At 42.1% G+C, this 17,682-nt stretch overlaps 1 protein-coding gene across 2 annotated transcripts in view; it reads left to right on the forward strand.

Annotated features, from left to right (window-relative positions):
* The window catches only part of ncam2a (neural cell adhesion molecule 2a), a 473,690-nt gene that overhangs the window by 344,174 nt on the left and 111,834 nt on the right, over window positions 1–17,682 (forward strand). For both annotated transcript variants that reach the window (XM_085397463.1, XM_085397464.1), the window contains exon 5: window positions 3,704–3,841. In XM_085397463.1, coding sequence (XP_085253589.1) covers window positions 3,704–3,841 — 138 coding nt within the window. The remainder of the gene's footprint in view (window positions 1–3,703; window positions 3,842–17,682) is intronic.

Raw genomic sequence — 17,682 nt, forward strand, 5'->3', positions numbered from 1 at the left:
ACTGTGGTGCTGACACTCACCAGTCCCCGGCCCCCTTCCTTCCGCTTAGCGTACAGCCTCAGGGTGCTGGACTTGGGGTGAAACCCTCCATGCATGGTCAGGAGCTTTCTTGTCTTTATGTCAGTGGCTTCTATCTCCTCCTTTGGCCAGCCTATTACCCCAGCAGGGTACCTGATCACGGGCAGGGCGTATGTGTTGATGGCCCGGATCTTGTTCTTACCATTCAGCTGACTCCTCAGGACTTGCCTGACCCTCTGCAGGTACTTGGTGGTTGCAGCCTTTCTAGCGGCCTCTTCATGGTTCCCATTTGCCTGCGGGATCCCCAGGTACTTGTAACTGTCCTCTATGTCTGCAATGTTGCCTTCTGGTAGTTCAATCCCCTCAGTTCTGACTACCTTCCCTCTCTTTGTTACCATCCGACTACACTTCTCCAGTCCGAACGACATTCCAATGTCATTGCTGTATAGCCTGGTAGTGTGGATCAGTGAATCGATGTCTCGTTCACTCTTGGCATACAGCTTGATGTCATCCATGTACAGGAGGTGGCTGACAACTGCTCCGTTCCGTAGTCGGTATCCGTAGCCAGTCTTGTTAATGATCTCACTGAGGGGGTTCAGGCCTATGCAGAACAGCAGTGGGGACAGAGCATCTCCTTGGTAGATCCCGCACTTGATGGTAACTTGTGCTATGGGCTTGGAGTTGGCCTCTAGTGTTGTACGCCACATCCCCATTGAGTTCCTGATGAAGGCTCTTAGGGTCCCATTGATCTTGTACAATTCTAGGCATTCCAGTATCCAGCTGTGGGGCATTGAGTCATAGGCCTTCTTGTAATCAATCCAAGCAGTGCACAGGTTGGTCAGTCTGGTCTTGCAGTCTCGGCTGATTGTTCTGTCTACCAGTAGCTGGTGTTTTGCACCTCTGGTATTCTTGCCAATTCCTTTCTGTGTCCCGCTCATGTATTGACCCATGTGCTTGTTCATCTTAGCCGATATGATGCCTGACAGGAGCTTCCATGTAGTACTGAGGCAGGTTATTGGTCGGTAGTTGGAGGGGACCGCTCCCTTCTTGGGGTCCTTGGGGATCAGGACCGTCCGGCCTTCAGTTAGCCTCGTTAACTAGCAGCTGGTTCATTTGTGCTGCCAGACGCTCGTGGAGTGCAGTCAGCTTCTTCAGCCAGTAGGCGTGAACCATGTCGGGCCCTGGTGCTGTCCAACTCTTCATACTGGAGACCCTTTCTTGGATATCTGCCACTGTGATGGTTACTGGACCCTGTTCAGGGAGGTCGCTGTGGTCTGCCCTCAGATCCACTAGCCACTGAGCATTGCCGTTATGGGTTGCATCCTTCTCCCATATGCTCTTCCAGTATTGCTCCGTCTCCAGCCTTGGTGGTGCTGTTCTCTTATTGTTCCCTTGCCACTGAGAGTACACCTTTGCTGGTTCTGTGGAGAACAGCTGGTTTATTCTCCTGCCTTCTATCTCTCTGGTGTACCTCCTCAAGCGGCTGGCCAGGGCTGTGAGTCTTTGCTTGGCAGTTTCCAAGGCCTCAGGTATGGACAGCTTGCTGTATTTCTTAGGCACCTTATTTGTCGCACCTTTCTGCAACTCTGTTAGTTGGCTAACCTCCCTCCGTGCTACTTTGATCTTGCCCTCTAGCCTCCTTCTCCATGGAGGGTACTGCCCCTTGTGGCTGTTCAACTTGTAGCCAAGCATCTCACTGATCACTGCTGCCGTATTGTAGATCAGCTTGTTAGTGTCGGTAATCGTGGTTGTAGGTATTGCCCGTAGTGCTGCATTAACATCATCTAGCAGACCTTCTGAGGGTACTTCACGTAATCTTGGTAACCGGCTACGGGGGATCCAGGTTTCAAGCTTGGCCATGATCCTATTTTTCAGGTCAGTTCCTCTCGCACTCAACGATCCTTCTCCTATCGCACTTGGGGCTATGTACCCAATCTCGGGTGGGGGTGATGATATCTCCCCCCTGACCTGGCGTCCTGACTCCTCCTTGCCGTAGCATTTGTGTTGTACCTCGTCAATCTCTAGCTGTGAGAGCAGTCCCTTCTTTCGAATGTTGGAACACTGAGCTACTAGTTGTTTCGCTGTCATTGTGGATGTTGGGTATCGAAGAATCCATAGGTCCCTCATCCTATTCATGTAGCCCCTTCCGCCGGGGTTACTTGCGTAGTAGCATTCCAACAACGCCCTGTTTTCGTCCCTTGCCCACCGATGCCTTCTTGTTCCAGTAGCCCACTTTTCGTCAGGGTGCCCTGGTTCCTCAACACCTGACGCGGACCTTGTTGATCCGGGCGACGTCCGAGCCGGCATGATATATATATATATATATATATATATATATATATATATATATATATACATACATACATATATTGTTTTTAAGTGTGAAATGCTTTTGATCAAATCATCCCAAAGTCTCTAGTCAAAGAAAGTACTTGGATAAAGTACCACTGCTTAAGTGTGAATAGTCAGTGTGTATAGTGATATTGAATATTTTAGTAATTTATGGTAATAATAAAAGTTGCATGTGAGTGATAATCTCAAAAGGATTGCATGACGAATGTAAATATGCCAAAAACACTTAATTATTGAGAGGAAAAAAAGCTTGTCAGTCTCAGCCTGCCCAACTGTTTCCCTCTCTCGGTCATTGAAAAGGCTCACTAATGTGGCAAAAATTCAGGTCTCTGGGAAATGCTATTCCCTTCTTTTGTGTGGATTCACAATAAGACAAAAGTCTAAAATTCTATGAATAGAAACCCCATCAGCCCCGGAGGGAGGCGTCTAACTCAGACAGAGACGATGTTAACAAGCAGCTGAGAGGACGGATTATTGAGCAGTTGGATAGCGACATTCGAAGATACCGCTTCCCATGAGATAAAATGCAAACCCACACCCTGCATCTTTTGGGAAAAAGCCAGCTAATGGGTGTATTTATGTGGCACTATTGTCTATCATCTTCCATCCTATTCGAGGGAAGGCTGATGTATGTCATTTATGAAGCTCTTTCTGGTAATACCACCCTTTTCAGCGCTAATAGTGCTAAATGTCAGAAGAGTAGTCTACTTAATATTAAAAGAAAAGAAAGATTCACTTTCAGTAACAGTCTTCCCTGATAGAAAGCAGGTGCTGCAGACTAGGACTCATTATTTTCGTCTTCGCCTCTTCCCTGATTTACAACTCTCTACACCGCTTCCCCGTCCTCCTTCCAGACAAAACACATGCCTGAACAGATTAGAAAAAGTGACCCCTTGAATCTGTCACGGTTTTTAATTGAAATTCAAATCTTCAGCAGCAAGGTAATGATGAAACATGGAGAAGAATGTTTTTTTTCCTTTAATCATTTCACTCTAATTACGCTTCGTGGTTATAAATATATTTGCTTGGGAGAAATGAGATAGAGGCCCGAGCAATCCCGGCCAATCTCCCAGTGGCCACAATAGGAGACTGTGTGGAACTGTAATTGCGCAAGTGTTTATCTGTGTGGACTTTATCAGGTAAATGTGCTGAAGAGAAGATTGACAGTCTAACTACTGAAGAGTGGAGATGGCAATTTTCTCCCGCTGTTTTTCTAACTTTCCTATCTCGCTTCTCTCCCTATCGTATGCTGTTTTTCTTTTGTTATTTCCACTCTCCCCTTCTGCCTTTCTCCGGCTGTCCTTCTGTCCTCCTTTTCACGTGTGCTGTGAAGGCAGGTTCCAGGTGTTGCCAAACAACAACCTGCAGATCCATCAGGTGACCAAGGCTGACGAGGGTGTGTACCGCTGTGAAGCCAGCGTAGAGGCACGCGGGGAGATCGATTTTGTGGACATTGCAGTGGTGGTCAATGGTGAGTGAGGATTTTTTTAACATTTACTTGAATTCGTGATGACATTCTGATGTACAACAATAACAGATTGTTTAAGGTTATTTCCAGGATTTTATGGACAAGAGCAATGTTGAGGTCTAGCTGCCAACGGACCACAATAACCAAGATTTCTGCAGTAAAAAATCAAGTGTGGTCTACTGGCATCTTCAGGGAGGACACAAAACTAAAATCAGGGTAAATGGGCAAGGACGTGCAGACTGAGATTCAGTTCACCCAAATAAAAAATAACCATCCATAGTGCTAAAATCTTTGTTTTTCCTAATAGTCAGTGTAATGGCTACAAAACAGCTGATAGTTTAGTGCTGTAAAGTCTGAACATACATACAGATCTGGCACAGTCCTGCTTGTTTAGCAGTTGGAAAGTTGTTGTAGATTAAAATAGACACATTGCTGATACATGCTGACATATCGGGGTGCCAGAACTTCAGTGCAATTTAACAGTGACGGTTTTGTGTGGATCTGTGCTCAGTATAGCTTGACAGTTGGGGAATTTGTCAGTGACAGATTGGGAAAAGTTTAGCAATGTGGATAGCAAGCAAAATTAGCTTTTTTAATGGATTAGGACGATGGAGGGATTCCCCTGCTGTAATTTCTGCCTCAGCGTTTCCAAGGGTGTGCTGGAGTTATAACATTGGTAGAATTTTAAACTCGATACCAGTAACCAGGAAAAAACAAATCACAAAAATTATGAGGCCTTTAAAACAAAAGATTACAACAGCAAAGAATAACAAGGGCAACACTGTGTTGTGTATATCTAAAGTGTCCAAATATCCAAGTGTAGTAACACAGGTATAAGATACGGTAAAGCACTCTGGAACACTCTGGAAATACCGCCCTTGCTTGACTTACCCCCCAATAGATGGTTATTAAAGGAATTCAGCTGTACCCATTCCAGTTACAGATCCCCCAACGAGTTCGGTATTGTTATTTTTCATCATAACCCCTCTGAACTGAGATTGGGTAATTTGTGTGACTGTTGGCTTCCTTGGATATAGTAGCTGTGTCCAAGGGTTCCTCTACAGGATTAAATCCGGATTCCTGGTTACTCATGGCCACGATGGCACGCACATAAAGTACCATCAAGAGATGATTGGGCAGATATTTAGTTTAATTCAATTCAGTTCAGTTCGAATCAGTTTTGTTTATATAGCATCAAATCACAAGAGGAGTCAGCTCAAGCCACTTTATGTTGTATCATACAGGCCCTACAATAATACAGAGAAAGGAGAAGGAAAAACTCGCTTTAAACAGGAAGAAACCTCAGGCAGAACCAGGCTCGGAGAGGGACAGCCATTTGCTGCGACCGGTTGGGGGTGACGACTAGGGATGGGTATCGTTTAGGTTTTATCCGATACCGGTGCCAAATCAGTACTTTTGAAACGGTGCCGGTGCTCAAACGGTGCTCAAACCGGTGCTTAAAGAATGGAGAACACAAAATTGGTCCAAAAACCTCTCATGTTCAGCTGTTTTTTGTAAAAATATAACAATGTTAGCCTTTTCTGCAGCTATGGGGCATATATGGTATCACTCTTGGCTGGAAGCAGTGCTTAAACAATGGAAAAAACACAAACTTTGTCCTAAACCTCTCATGTTTAACTGTTTTCCACTTTTTCTTTGGTCATTTTAGCCTTTTTGGCCAGGGTGAAGGGAGTATCTGCCATCAAACAAGAGGACAGCCGCATGTAACTACTAAGGTGTTTGCTAGTTCACCTTACATGCATTAATGTAATAACGTGGTTAGCCTACTCAACGTAAATTAGCTACTCACGCAGAGAAGAACGGCTGCTGCCACCATCATCCGTCATCATTTCTGCTACACTGGCAGGGCTAGGGGCCAGGACTCTCCTCTTCGTGTTTTTGGGGGATGTTGCATAACAGGCAACCCACCCGCAGTAGATGTGCTCGGTGTGAGGTCTCGCAGCAAGCTATCAAATACGGCGCATTTCTGGGCTTTTAAAAAAAACGCTATGCGTTGCCAGGTGTTTCATCGGATTTGAGGTGTTACCTCCTTTGACAGTATCACAGTATCAGCTTAAAGCACTTGTTGCAGGCTGCTGAGTTTGCATATTTTGCTGTGAAGTACAGCCAGACTTTTAACCGCTTAGCCTTGGACATTTTTAATCTGTAGCTCTGCTCTAACAGAACGTATGTACCTGGCCCCGCCTACTATCCTCGGAAACGTAAAATGATTGGCTAGAAGTGTATCACAGCTCAGGGAAAAAAAGCACCGAAATAAAGCACCGAAATGTGCGCTGCTTTTCGGTCTGGTTACTACCGTTTATGTCAGAACCGGTGCCATCATGGCACCGGACACCAGTACCCATCCCTAGTGACGACAGTTACTTAGTTACTCAAAACTGCCATCAACAACGAGACCTGTATCACATTCAGATGACATACCCTCTCTCATCCTACCGGTTGAGGGGAGGAAGACGAATTCAAATGGGACAGAGATGTCTCATTTGAATCTCAGAGGATTCTCTTAGATAGTGCAAAAATCAAAAAAACTAAATCACCAGTATTATTAGACTGCTGGGCATCTGTGCTGCGGGTGACTTGACATCATATTTGGACTGGTACTTATTTAGTGCTTTTCTAAGTGCTTGCTTACTGCAAGCCTCATTCAACCATTCACACAAGTGCTTTAATGTTAACCAATACTTTAATGTGTATCCAATACCACCAACCACTTTTGTTTTATAGCTATTAGCCAACATTGTACCGGTACTGACTACAAACTTAGCTTTGCAGATTTGCAGACCATGCTCCTGCACACATAGTATCAATAGATTAGCATACATTAAGGTATGAATTTCCTCTCTGCAGTATTGTTGTTGTTGTTCTCAAAATTCAACGCCTTTCATTCTTTTCATTTTTGGACTTACAAAACCTTAAGGGTTGCAGGTGCCCAAGGTTAAAAACATAATACATGATCAAGGTTAGTTTAGCAGTACCGTTTCTCTGTGACTGCAGAAAAAGATAAAATATAACAAGGTATCATTCGTATAATTAATTAGCACTAATTTGGTTCCTTTAATTTTTTTGTTTTCTAGTTTGTTGTTGTTAAGTCTGGAGACTGGGGGTAAAATAGCTGCATCCTGTAAGCTGTCAGTTTGTTAACAGTTACTTAAGATTAGTAGAGTATTATAGCATGAAGCTGACATATTTCACTGAGTGTTTGCAGAGTTTTGATCATCTGCAGAGTGAAGGCAGTGACTCTGAAACAGCTCCTACAGTCGTGCAGCAACTCATATGGAAATTCAGGTTGAATGCATGGACCTGTAGTTGTAGTATCAGAAAAGAGCTGTCAGCTCTGACAGATTCAGTTTCAGTGAATTATAAATACTTACTAGCTGGTCTACTGGCTACTATGGGGTGTGGTTTTAGTTTGTAATTCTCTCTGTTCTTTAGTATGATTGAAAATTTTAATTAGCGATGCCTTCGGGCTCTGTGGCCCCAAAAATCAAAGGATGTCATATTAATTTTCTCATTTGTCCTCATCTACCGTGAGTCACCTGAGACTGTTGAGGTGATTGAAATGTGATTTTACTACGGCCACAAGCATCTTGTAACGGTTGAACAGCTGCAGTATTGTCTCTGCCTATGTAATTCTCTCACTCCTAATGTAATAGCAGATCAAGCCTCCGCCAAAAACTATGAATTGCATTCAATTTAGCACACCACTTACCTCACTTCTGAGGAAGATCCAATAAGCTTGCTCAATGAGGCACGACCTATTATTGCAGCGACACGACACTCGCCATGTGGTGCTGAGGCGACCAGACCTCGCTAAGCATCCTAACTCCGTAAGGGAGCCACACCCAGAGGGAGATGCATTAAAGTGAACTTCACTTTGCCTCCAAGAGACTTATTCTGCAAGTCTGTGAAGACTTTTAACATTTTGCATGAGTGAGACAAAAGCTGCACCATTTGGTCCTCATGAAATATATAAAGCACTTAGAGCTAAATAAGTCTTCTTGAAACTAATGAGTTTTGGTACGGTACCACTAGACTAGGGGACATCTGTTACACCAGCGCCTTTGTCTCCTTTTTTTCTGAGCACTCGAAATGTTCCCTTAAAGCTGTCCACCTGGAAGTTAGGAAATAAAACTGGATGATTCTGATGCAACTGCTCATTCACGATATAAACTGTAAAAGTGGGCACGAACAATGATATGTCCTCCATTAAGATGTTGTCTACCATTTTAAATCGTCAAGTCACATTCATTTTATTGAACGGGTATGTGAGGAGTGAGGACTGCTCTTTCATCAATAGAAAGATTTTGAAACTAGTGATTAAGCTAACCTGAGGAGTCGCTACTTGCTGGTCATTAGAAGGAATGCAGGTTTATAGCACTTAAGAATTGATTTCACTATACAAGCAGTACTTCTTTTCCTCTTGGTGCCACGAACTGACCAAAATCCAAAGTACTGTCAAATGGGGCTCAAATGTTACTTTACTCTCTCTGGTGCAGAGCTGGGTTGTAAACCATCTGCTATTATTGGCAGTTTGGACTAAACTGACCACTGTTGGCCATAAGCAGTGGGAAAGAAAACCACCAAACATGCCTATGCTGGTACACATTGGGCAACTCTGCGTGAACTCTGGGGATATGTGGTTAGGGGCAAATTATTTTTTTCCCATTTGGGCCTCAAGCAGGTGTGCTTGAACTCAGAAAACCCTTGTGGGGATCCAAATTAAAAAAAAACTGCTGTGAAGCCTGCATGAAGTAACTGTGGATTTGTCCTGTCCACACAGCCCCACCATGTGAGGCCAACATATGTCCCACATTTCTTAAAAGTAAGGGGCCCACTGTGGGGCTCATGGGTCTACATAGACTGGTCTCACATACACCCCAAAGGTGCACATTTGCTATAAAGGTGCAGTCATTAATCTAGTTAAGCTTCGGTTGCTCAGCTGATACCTGTCCACTTATGTTCCCCAATTATAGCAAGCTAAAACATTCGCTGCTCTCTTTCTATCTCACTGCCAGTCACTCCTCACACCAGGAAAAGTGTGTGTGGTAGTGCTGCTTTTATTCCACAGTTGTTTGTGTCTGTTTAAAGTCTGTTATGACCTTTGTACATAAACTGACCAGCTTCAAACAATAAATTTACCTACTGGCAAATGACAAACAAAAGGCCTAAATAGCTAGGTACTTAATTCATAAATTTGTGGAAACCAAAACAAAGCTGGGAAAAACAGTACATTCGCTGGGTCACTTAAACCCCTCCTGCCTCAGTAAATGTTAATTCTGCTCTCTGTCTCAGCAGGTTGTATAATCAAACCATTGTGTGTTTACAGCTGCATGGCCTCCAAGTAGTGTAGAAGATCTACTACTGCAAACTGATGTTTTTCTTGCACAACTTCTCAAACTGCCATCATGGTATTTAGTTCTGAGATAGCAGTGGTTCAGAGAGACTTGTAGTTAAGCCTCTAGCATAAAAGAGTTGGTCTGAAGGTAGAAAAGACTGAGAGGGCATTTGCTTAAATGTCACCTAGTGTCATGGGGCAGACAAATAGTATAAGCTCCCCATCTTTTTTCTGTAGAAAGTGAACATGTCATCCACTCAGCTCTTCACAGTAATACTTAGAGATCTGAAAAACTGCTGCTCTGCTTCTTTTCAACAAATCTATGTTAGTATGCAAAGTATCCAAGAACAAAGCAGTGGATGTGCTGCCTTATGGTTCCTCTGACATCTCTATCTGACTTACATCCACGTTTTCTTTCTTCCTGATGGTGTAAATAGTCCCTAAGGAGTTTTCTAAAGTGTACGAGGCACTGTGCAGTTAAACTATGGAAAGCCATATTGCACCCATACCATAGCTTTTACTCTCAGTTATTTGAACAAGCAAATAACTGAGAGTAAAAGCTGCATTCCAGTTATTTCCATTTCAACCCCTTAAGCTACATCTCATCTGAAGAGCTATTTTTGTAGGCTGGGGAAGAGGCTAGAACTTGAGTCTTATTTGATCCCCAAAACACTGCCTTTCATTTGTAGAGCATTACACTTCAGTAGTGTTGACTAGGATTAGTCCCTTCCTTTGCAACTGTGAAACCAAATTAGAGCAAGAAGTACTATTCGTGCCAAGATTTTCCAAAGTAAGCCACAGGGGCAGCTAGAAGATCTACTGTATTGACACCTTGCATTGGTCAGACAACACAACCAGATGGAGATTAAGTAGATTGCTAGGGGCCTCAGGTGTGTCAATGAGTACAACAGGGTACATGTTTTATCTGTCAGCTACAGACTGTAAACGGTTTCCTGTTGTGACGCCTGGGGATTTGGCAGCATAGTAAGACACAAACTGTGGCGAAAAAAGGTAGAAACACAGTTCTGTGTTTATAGAATTCTGAAAAAAGGAGAAGAAGAAATTATGAAGAACTAAACTGATACAGCTACAGGGCATGTTTGGATTCATCCTAATTTCTATCAGTGTAACATGGGAAACTTGAAACACTCATTTGTGCCCAAATAAGACTGGACGTTGATTCTTATCCAAGATATAGTTACAGCCAACAATGAAAAGAAGCTAAATCTGGACACATCTATATAAAACTTCACTTGAACTGCTTTTTGAAATGTCATACTAGCTAGTTTCATCCCATTTCTTGCTATGGTTCATTTTTTAACACCTTTCACTCTGTTGCATGTGCAAGTTTCACCTTGAATTCTGAATTCTGCTTCACAACCATTCTAGGTCATAAACTACTTGAATAAAGCGATGTATTTTTGCAGCAAGTTATGAGCGGTCTCTCTGAAAAAAGGAGCAGGAAAAAGTGAAACCAGTGGCAGCCTGTGTGGTACACTTATTTACAATTAGTCTGCCATCAAAGACCAAAGGTCAATTCATAATGCTCATATGCAAACAACTTTAGCAACTGACCTCACAATTTTCACAAGTGCCAGTCTTTGCTAATAGGACACAATCAACAGACACTATAAGATGAAATAAACAGAAACTGTAAGATGAAATCCAAACATGCTGTACAACTCCCATCAAATATAGTAAATCAGAGCTAACCATTTTTCCATTCCCTGATGGAATGTTACTAAATTACAACAATATGGCTGAAATGCTCAACCTGAGACCTCAGAATGAGGTTTCACACATTACTTTGCTGTATTCAGACAGGAAAATTGGGAAAAAGGATGGCAATGTTTACGTTTTCAACGTGTATAATTTCAAAATTGTATCAATGCGTATCCATCAAAGTAAATCTTATAATCCATTCATTTAAGCTTTACATTTCCTTAATCAGAATATTTTTCTGAATGAATAACAGCTCAGTTTAAAGAGGGATGAATTCAGCACAACACTTCATGTTTGAAATAAGTTTTAAAAGCCCTTAGGCCAACCTCCAAGTACCTTGCCAACAATGTTCCCTCTAAGGTGCGCGCGTGCGCAATTGCGCACTGCTGGCACGGTCTCTGCACACAGAAAATTTATGTTGCGCAAAGAAAAAAAAATCAAACCTGAATTGAAATTAAAATTAAAACTTTAACAATTCTGTTTGGCAGTGTTAGTCAGTAAGTGACTGGCTGCTCCCATATGGGATTAGAATGATGCCACCTTATCCCATAGTCCCACCAGTAATGTGATTCACATTCGTATATATGTAGCTAATCAACGTCGCTGACAGGCTATGACAGCGTTCTTATGTGCCGACACCGGTGTTTTAGCTAGCAAAGCGGTGTGGCTGATGTGGAGTGAAGCCACGTTAATCACAACGTGTACGACCATTGGAGATGTGAGCAGGACAGACGGAACAATTAACGGAAAAAGTGTGGACTTTATACCAGTTTTTAAATTGTGTTGATAGGCCACGTAAAACCAGAGTTAAAATATATGCAATGTTTGGTTTTCTTCCTGAATGTTATCATTGTTTATATTTACTGCGGGAAGAAACCGTAAAAATGGCGTTTTATAAGGAAAACGCTCGAAAGCACTCTCGGCCTGTGAGCAAAAACAACACCAAAAAAAACCCACCTTTTCCTATTGGTGGAAAAATGTACCATGTGGACCAATCAAAAAATGATATGGCAACATGGCATTTATTGTTTAGGAAGGGGGACGTTTTAGGAGTGACGGCGGTGTTTAGAGATGTGAGAGATTTGTGACGTTTAGTGCGAATCTTGTGTAGTTAGTGTGTAGTGTAGTCAATAGTTTTGTTGTGTGTGTCAGAACAATGAGGCGACTGCTGAGTGTTACAGGTGTTACAGGAGTGATACATCTGCTGTTGTCAGGCCTGCAGGTATCAGGCTGTTGTTCTCCTTTTTGTGGACAGAAATTATTTTTTGGAGTGGCACAAATGATTTGTGTGGCATCAACTTTGATGCAGAACAGCTGATTGTTCTGTAAATAGTTTGAAATGTTTATTTTAAAAAAAACGCCTTGGCCGCATTTTTAGGTAAACAGCTGCAAAAAACTTTGTTGTTTGCATAACTCAGTTAATTTTTTGAGGAAGTAACTATATAATTAATTGCCCAACATTGGTCCTTATATACTGTATTTTGCAGACAGAGTTACAGGACTCTCTCCCAGACCACAGACTCATACTCATAATACAAGTCAGAGCTTTAAATCAAATCAAATCAAATCAAATCAAATCACTTTTATTGTCACATCACATGTGCAGGCACACTGGCACAGCACATGCGAGTGAAATTCTTGTGTGCGAGCCCCACAAGCAACAGAGATGTGCAAACACAATAACACAAACGAGCAAAATACAAGAATGGCCAACCTGAAACTAATAAATATATGTACAATATATAATAGTGTATGCATTTCTGGATGTGTATACTAAATATTTTCCTACGTGTGTGTGTGTGTGTGTGTGTGTGTGTGTGTGTGTGTGTGTGTGTGTGTGTGTGTGTATACACATTTTTACAAATTAAATAGTAAAAAAAAAAAATAATAATAATAATAATAAAATATATAAAATATACAGAGTTGAATATGTGCAGAACAAGTGGCATTTATATACAGTGTGGAGTGCATAATGTTGAAGTTCCAGTAGTGAAGCTGAGGTGTCTATGACGTGTTCAGCAGTCTGATGGCCTGATAGAAAAAGCTGTCTCTCAGTCTGCTGGTACGGGACCGGATGCTGCAGAACCTCCTTCCTGATGGAAGCAGTCTGAACAGTTTATGGCTGGGGTGACTGGAGTCCTTGATGATCCTCCCCGCTTTCCTCAGGCAGCGCTTCCTGTAGATGTCTTGGAGGGAGGGAAGCTCACCTCCAATTATCCGTTCAGAGCACCGCACTACTCGCTGGAGAGCTTTGCAGTTGTAGGCGGTGCTGTTGCCATACCAGGTGGTGATGCATCCAGTGAGGATGCTCTCAATGGCACAGTGATAGAAGGTCCTGAGGATGCGGGGGCTCATGCCGAATCTTTTCAGTCTCCTGAGAAAGAAGAGGCGCTGCTGCGCCTTCTTCACTGTTTTGTTTGTGTGTACTGACCACGTAAGATCCTCAGCCAGATGTACTCCAAGGAACCGGAAGCTGCTCACTCTCTCCACAGCAGCGCCGTTGATGGTGATGGGGGTGTGTACTTCTCTGCACCTCCGGAAGTCCACTATCAACTCCTTTGTCTTTGCGACGTTGAGGGTGAGATGGTTGTCTTGACACCAGTGGGTCAGGGCGCTGACCTCCTCCCTGTAAGCCGTCTCATCACCGTTGGTGATAAGACCCACCACTGTAGTGTCGTCCGCAAACTTCACAATGATGTTGGAGCTGTTAGTGGCTGTGCAGTCGTAGGTGTAGAGTGAGTACAGGAGAGGGCTCAGTACACACCCCTGTGGAGCACCAGTGTTCAGTGTGATGGGGGATGAGGTGATGCTGCCCAGTCTGACCACCTGGCGTCTGTCAGACAGGAAGCTAAGGATCCAGCTGCAGAGGGAGCTGCTCAGTCCTAGATCCTGCAGTTTCCTGTCCAGCTTCGAGGGAACGATGGTATTGAATGCTGAGCTGTAATCTACAAACAGCATCCTCACATACGTGTCTCTCTTCTCCAGGTGTGACAGGGCAGTGTGTAGTGTCAGGGCTATGGCATCATCAGTGGACCTGTTGTGGCGGTATGCAAACTGTAGAGGGTCCAGTGAGTCGGGTAGTGCAGAGCAGATGAAGTCCCTGACCAGCTTCTCGAAGCATTTGCTTACGATGGGGGTCAGGGCTACAGGTCGCCAGTCGTTCAATGAGGAGATGGTGGAGGATTTGGGTACAGGGACGATGGTGGCCATTTTGAAGCAGGCTGGGACTACAGACAGAGAGAGGGAAAGGTTGAAGATGTGCGTGAACACTCCAGCCAGCTGAGCCGCACATGACCTGAGGACGCGGCCGGGAATCCCGTCCGGACCAGTAGCTTTGCGTGCGTTCACCTTCCTGAAGCACTTCCGCACATCCTCCTCAGACACAGTGTGCGCACTGACGTCCACTGTGTCTGAGGAGGATGTGCGGATTTATTTATTTATTTAAAAAAGAAAAAAGAAAGTTGTGTTTTCAAACTTGGAGTTCAAGTTATTTTTACTTCCAATAGTGTTAACATACTACACAGGTCATGAATAAGATTTTTTTTTAATTTTTCATTGTAAGTGGGCTAAAGCAGTTAATTAAAAGTAGTCTAACATAAATGTAAATGCTGTAATTTGATTGTTTTAATAAACCATGTAACTTGGATGGATTCGATGCTGGCGTGACCACAGTGCACACGTCTGCTGTTGCTCACAGTGGTCCAAGGGACCGCTCAGGGAGTTTGTGTGTTGCTCAGACACATGAAAAATTAGAGGGAACATTGCCAACTTTATTATATAGACTTTGCCAGCAGAAGCATCTTATTTAGTGACATTGTCAAGGAAACAAAAACAAAGGTTTCCAGCACAGTGCAGGCATGCTCAGGAAAAAGAGTATTTAGCGTGTTTTGTCCCAAAATAATGTTGATTATTTCATTGAGTCATTTTATGTATATGTGAGATTGCCTCTTGAATTAGTGCATTTTGTTAAAAAAGCAGTCAAACAATATTTTTTTTATAGTTTCTGCACAAAATTGTAAATTTTATTCCTGAATTGGTTTCTGCACATCCAGTTACCAGCTGAGATGATTGGCTGATTGAATGCCGCATTGTCTTTTTAGTTAATTTTTATTGTGAAGTAGAATTGAACTTGATAACCATCTTCAAGTTGGGCGTTGCGCTTTTATATTCAGCATGCAGCAACAATACGTCATGCTGTTCTTTTGATTTAGCACGTCAGAAGAAGTGTCTACTCTATTTCAGCAACATGTTAACAGACATTACTTTAGCCAGTGATGCAGAACAACATTTTCTTTTCGAGAAGCAGAGCTGAAATAACTTACTGTATACTCCCCTACCAATGTGAAGTCATAAATATTCATGTGTCAGTTGATAAAAGAGTGGTTTCTTCCCCGCAAGCATGCAGCGAATGAAGCTCTGCTGACCTGCTGCAGCTCCCAGTCTCCAGCGTATCATCAAAGCAGACCATAGATGAAGATGATGGTGTATCGAGAGAAGGAGGCTACCTGCTGAATGGCTAATCAACCTGAGGGCAAAAACAGCTTGGTGACTAGAAGAATGTAGAACATTTCAGGAAGTGATCTCAAAAGTATCCACATATGAGTCAAGGAAGCTTTTTATTGACTATATTTAACATAATTTAAAGAAAAATTCTGAAAAGATTCAATAGAACAGAAAGTTACTTACAAACTAACAAAGTTGTAAAACCATTCATGCTGTTTTTCAAATGAAAATATAAAGCACAGTTGCATAACAGTTTGAGTTCCATTTTTGTAATTTCCTTGGCACATTTTCACCATTTGTTACTTTTGTTTGTTGCTTTCTGTCATGGTTTGTGAAATTCACTTACTATAATTTATTGCGGTTAAAAGTAGTTTGCAGCCTTCCAAAATGAGCTAAAGCTGTTACCAAAATTTAAAGGAACTTCCATAACATGCATATACTTTGTTGAATAGATATCAACTAAACTTAAATATAGAGCCAAGATGGGGAACATCAGCCTGTTAAGTCATTACTAACACATCATAACTGCTGTGCATTATTATATTTGGCAGCATGGGAAAAGGCAAAGCCTTTTGAGCAGTAGGATAACAATAAGACATGTCAAATATAAAAGAACAGCAGGAAAAATCGAAAAATAAATACCATACCCCTGGAAAAATGCTGACCCCTGGTGGTGAGCAAAAGTTTGCACCATCTATTTACACTAAATGTTACAATATGTGTCTTAAGCAGTGTTGGTCAAATTACTTGAAAAAAAGTAATCAGTAACTAATTACTGATTACTTCCCCCAAAAGTAATCCCGTTACTTTACTGATTACTTATTTTCAAAAGTAATTAATTACTTAGTTACTTAGTTACTTTTTAAAAACCCGATTTACAACCTGAATAGGTGATAAAGCGATAGATCTTTCAGCCCAATTCTACTTTTTCTACATAATCCATCATACAAAATGTAATCAAATGGAAAAGTCCATTTTTAAAACTTGTTTTATTAGTTTTAATCTTTTAACTTTATGCATCAAGCAAAAATGTAATTATATGCAACATTCTCTGACTGGAAGAAATTAGTTTAACATTTAAAGCTATTTTCTGCACATTCCAGCACATAAAATATTTTTTGTGTTTACACTCACTCTTTCAAATAGATGCAAGTAAAACACAGCAGAAAATAAATAAAGTCAAACACTCAGCGGTTCTGTTGCTCTATTTTCACCTGTAAAGCAGGACTGGGGGTAGGCGGAGGTTTACCCTGGTGCAGGTGTGCCGCGGTCAGTTGAAAAATCCGCGACTTTCTCTGTGAGTTTCCCATTACGTGGTAGCGCACTCGGTGCTTGCTTGGAAGTTTAGGGGTTTTTTTTGCTGTAAAAAGAAGTTTTGTTCCCACGCACAACGGACGCTAATGTTTTTGTCACTTTTTATGGAATCAAACTCAAAGTAAGGTCAGTACTTCCACGCTTTAAACACTGCACACTCATACTCTCTCCCACAATCGATATGTGATCCATTGTTGATCTGCACACAACTGTTGTTACTAACGGCGCACTCGCTTACGTCACTGTCGTGAGACATTCTCGCAAAAAATCACGGTTTTAGTAACGCAGTAACGCAGCGTTCCTACGGGAAAGTAACGGTAATCTAATTACCGTTTTTTCAATAGTAATCCCTTACTTTACTTGTTACTTGAAAAAGTAATCAGATTACAGTAACACGTTACAAGTAACGCATTACTGCCCATCTCTGGTCTTATGTGAACTTAAGACAAATTTAAGACAATATGTTAAAACCCAGAGAAAGTCCAGTACTGCTAGGTTCAGTAAGTATAAGCACGACAAAGCGGGCCTGTATTGTAGTGGTTAACACATTCACCTAACACAAATCTGCGAATAAATCTACAGGAGGAGGTGTATGTGGAACTATGTACTGTGGTGAGCTCTAATGAATAAGGAAGTAGCTTTAAGGGGCTACTAAGCTAGTTAGCTTAATAGGTTGTGGTAGACAGATTTTGTTGCCCTTGAATGGAGCCAGACTGTAGAATGTATATGAGGGACAGATGTCAAGTTTGAAGATGAAATCTGCATGGTTCCTCCTCTAGCTCATCTAGCTTCAAAAATGATTTTAAATATATTCATGTTTATGGGACAATGACCCCCCTTCTGGCTTGATTTGTGACCTGTGAACACATTCAGTCACTGAATTTAGTGTCTACTTTTATAAACCATAAATTACAAAATGCACAGCAAGAAAATAAGTACATTTTCAAAA

This window comes from Rhamphochromis longiceps, linkage group LG23, assembly GCF_057381845.1.
Source record: "Rhamphochromis longiceps isolate RC_006_pf linkage group LG23, R_longiceps_female_GT1.1, whole genome shotgun sequence".
Lineage (NCBI taxonomy): Eukaryota > Metazoa > Chordata > Actinopteri > Cichliformes > Cichlidae > Rhamphochromis > Rhamphochromis longiceps.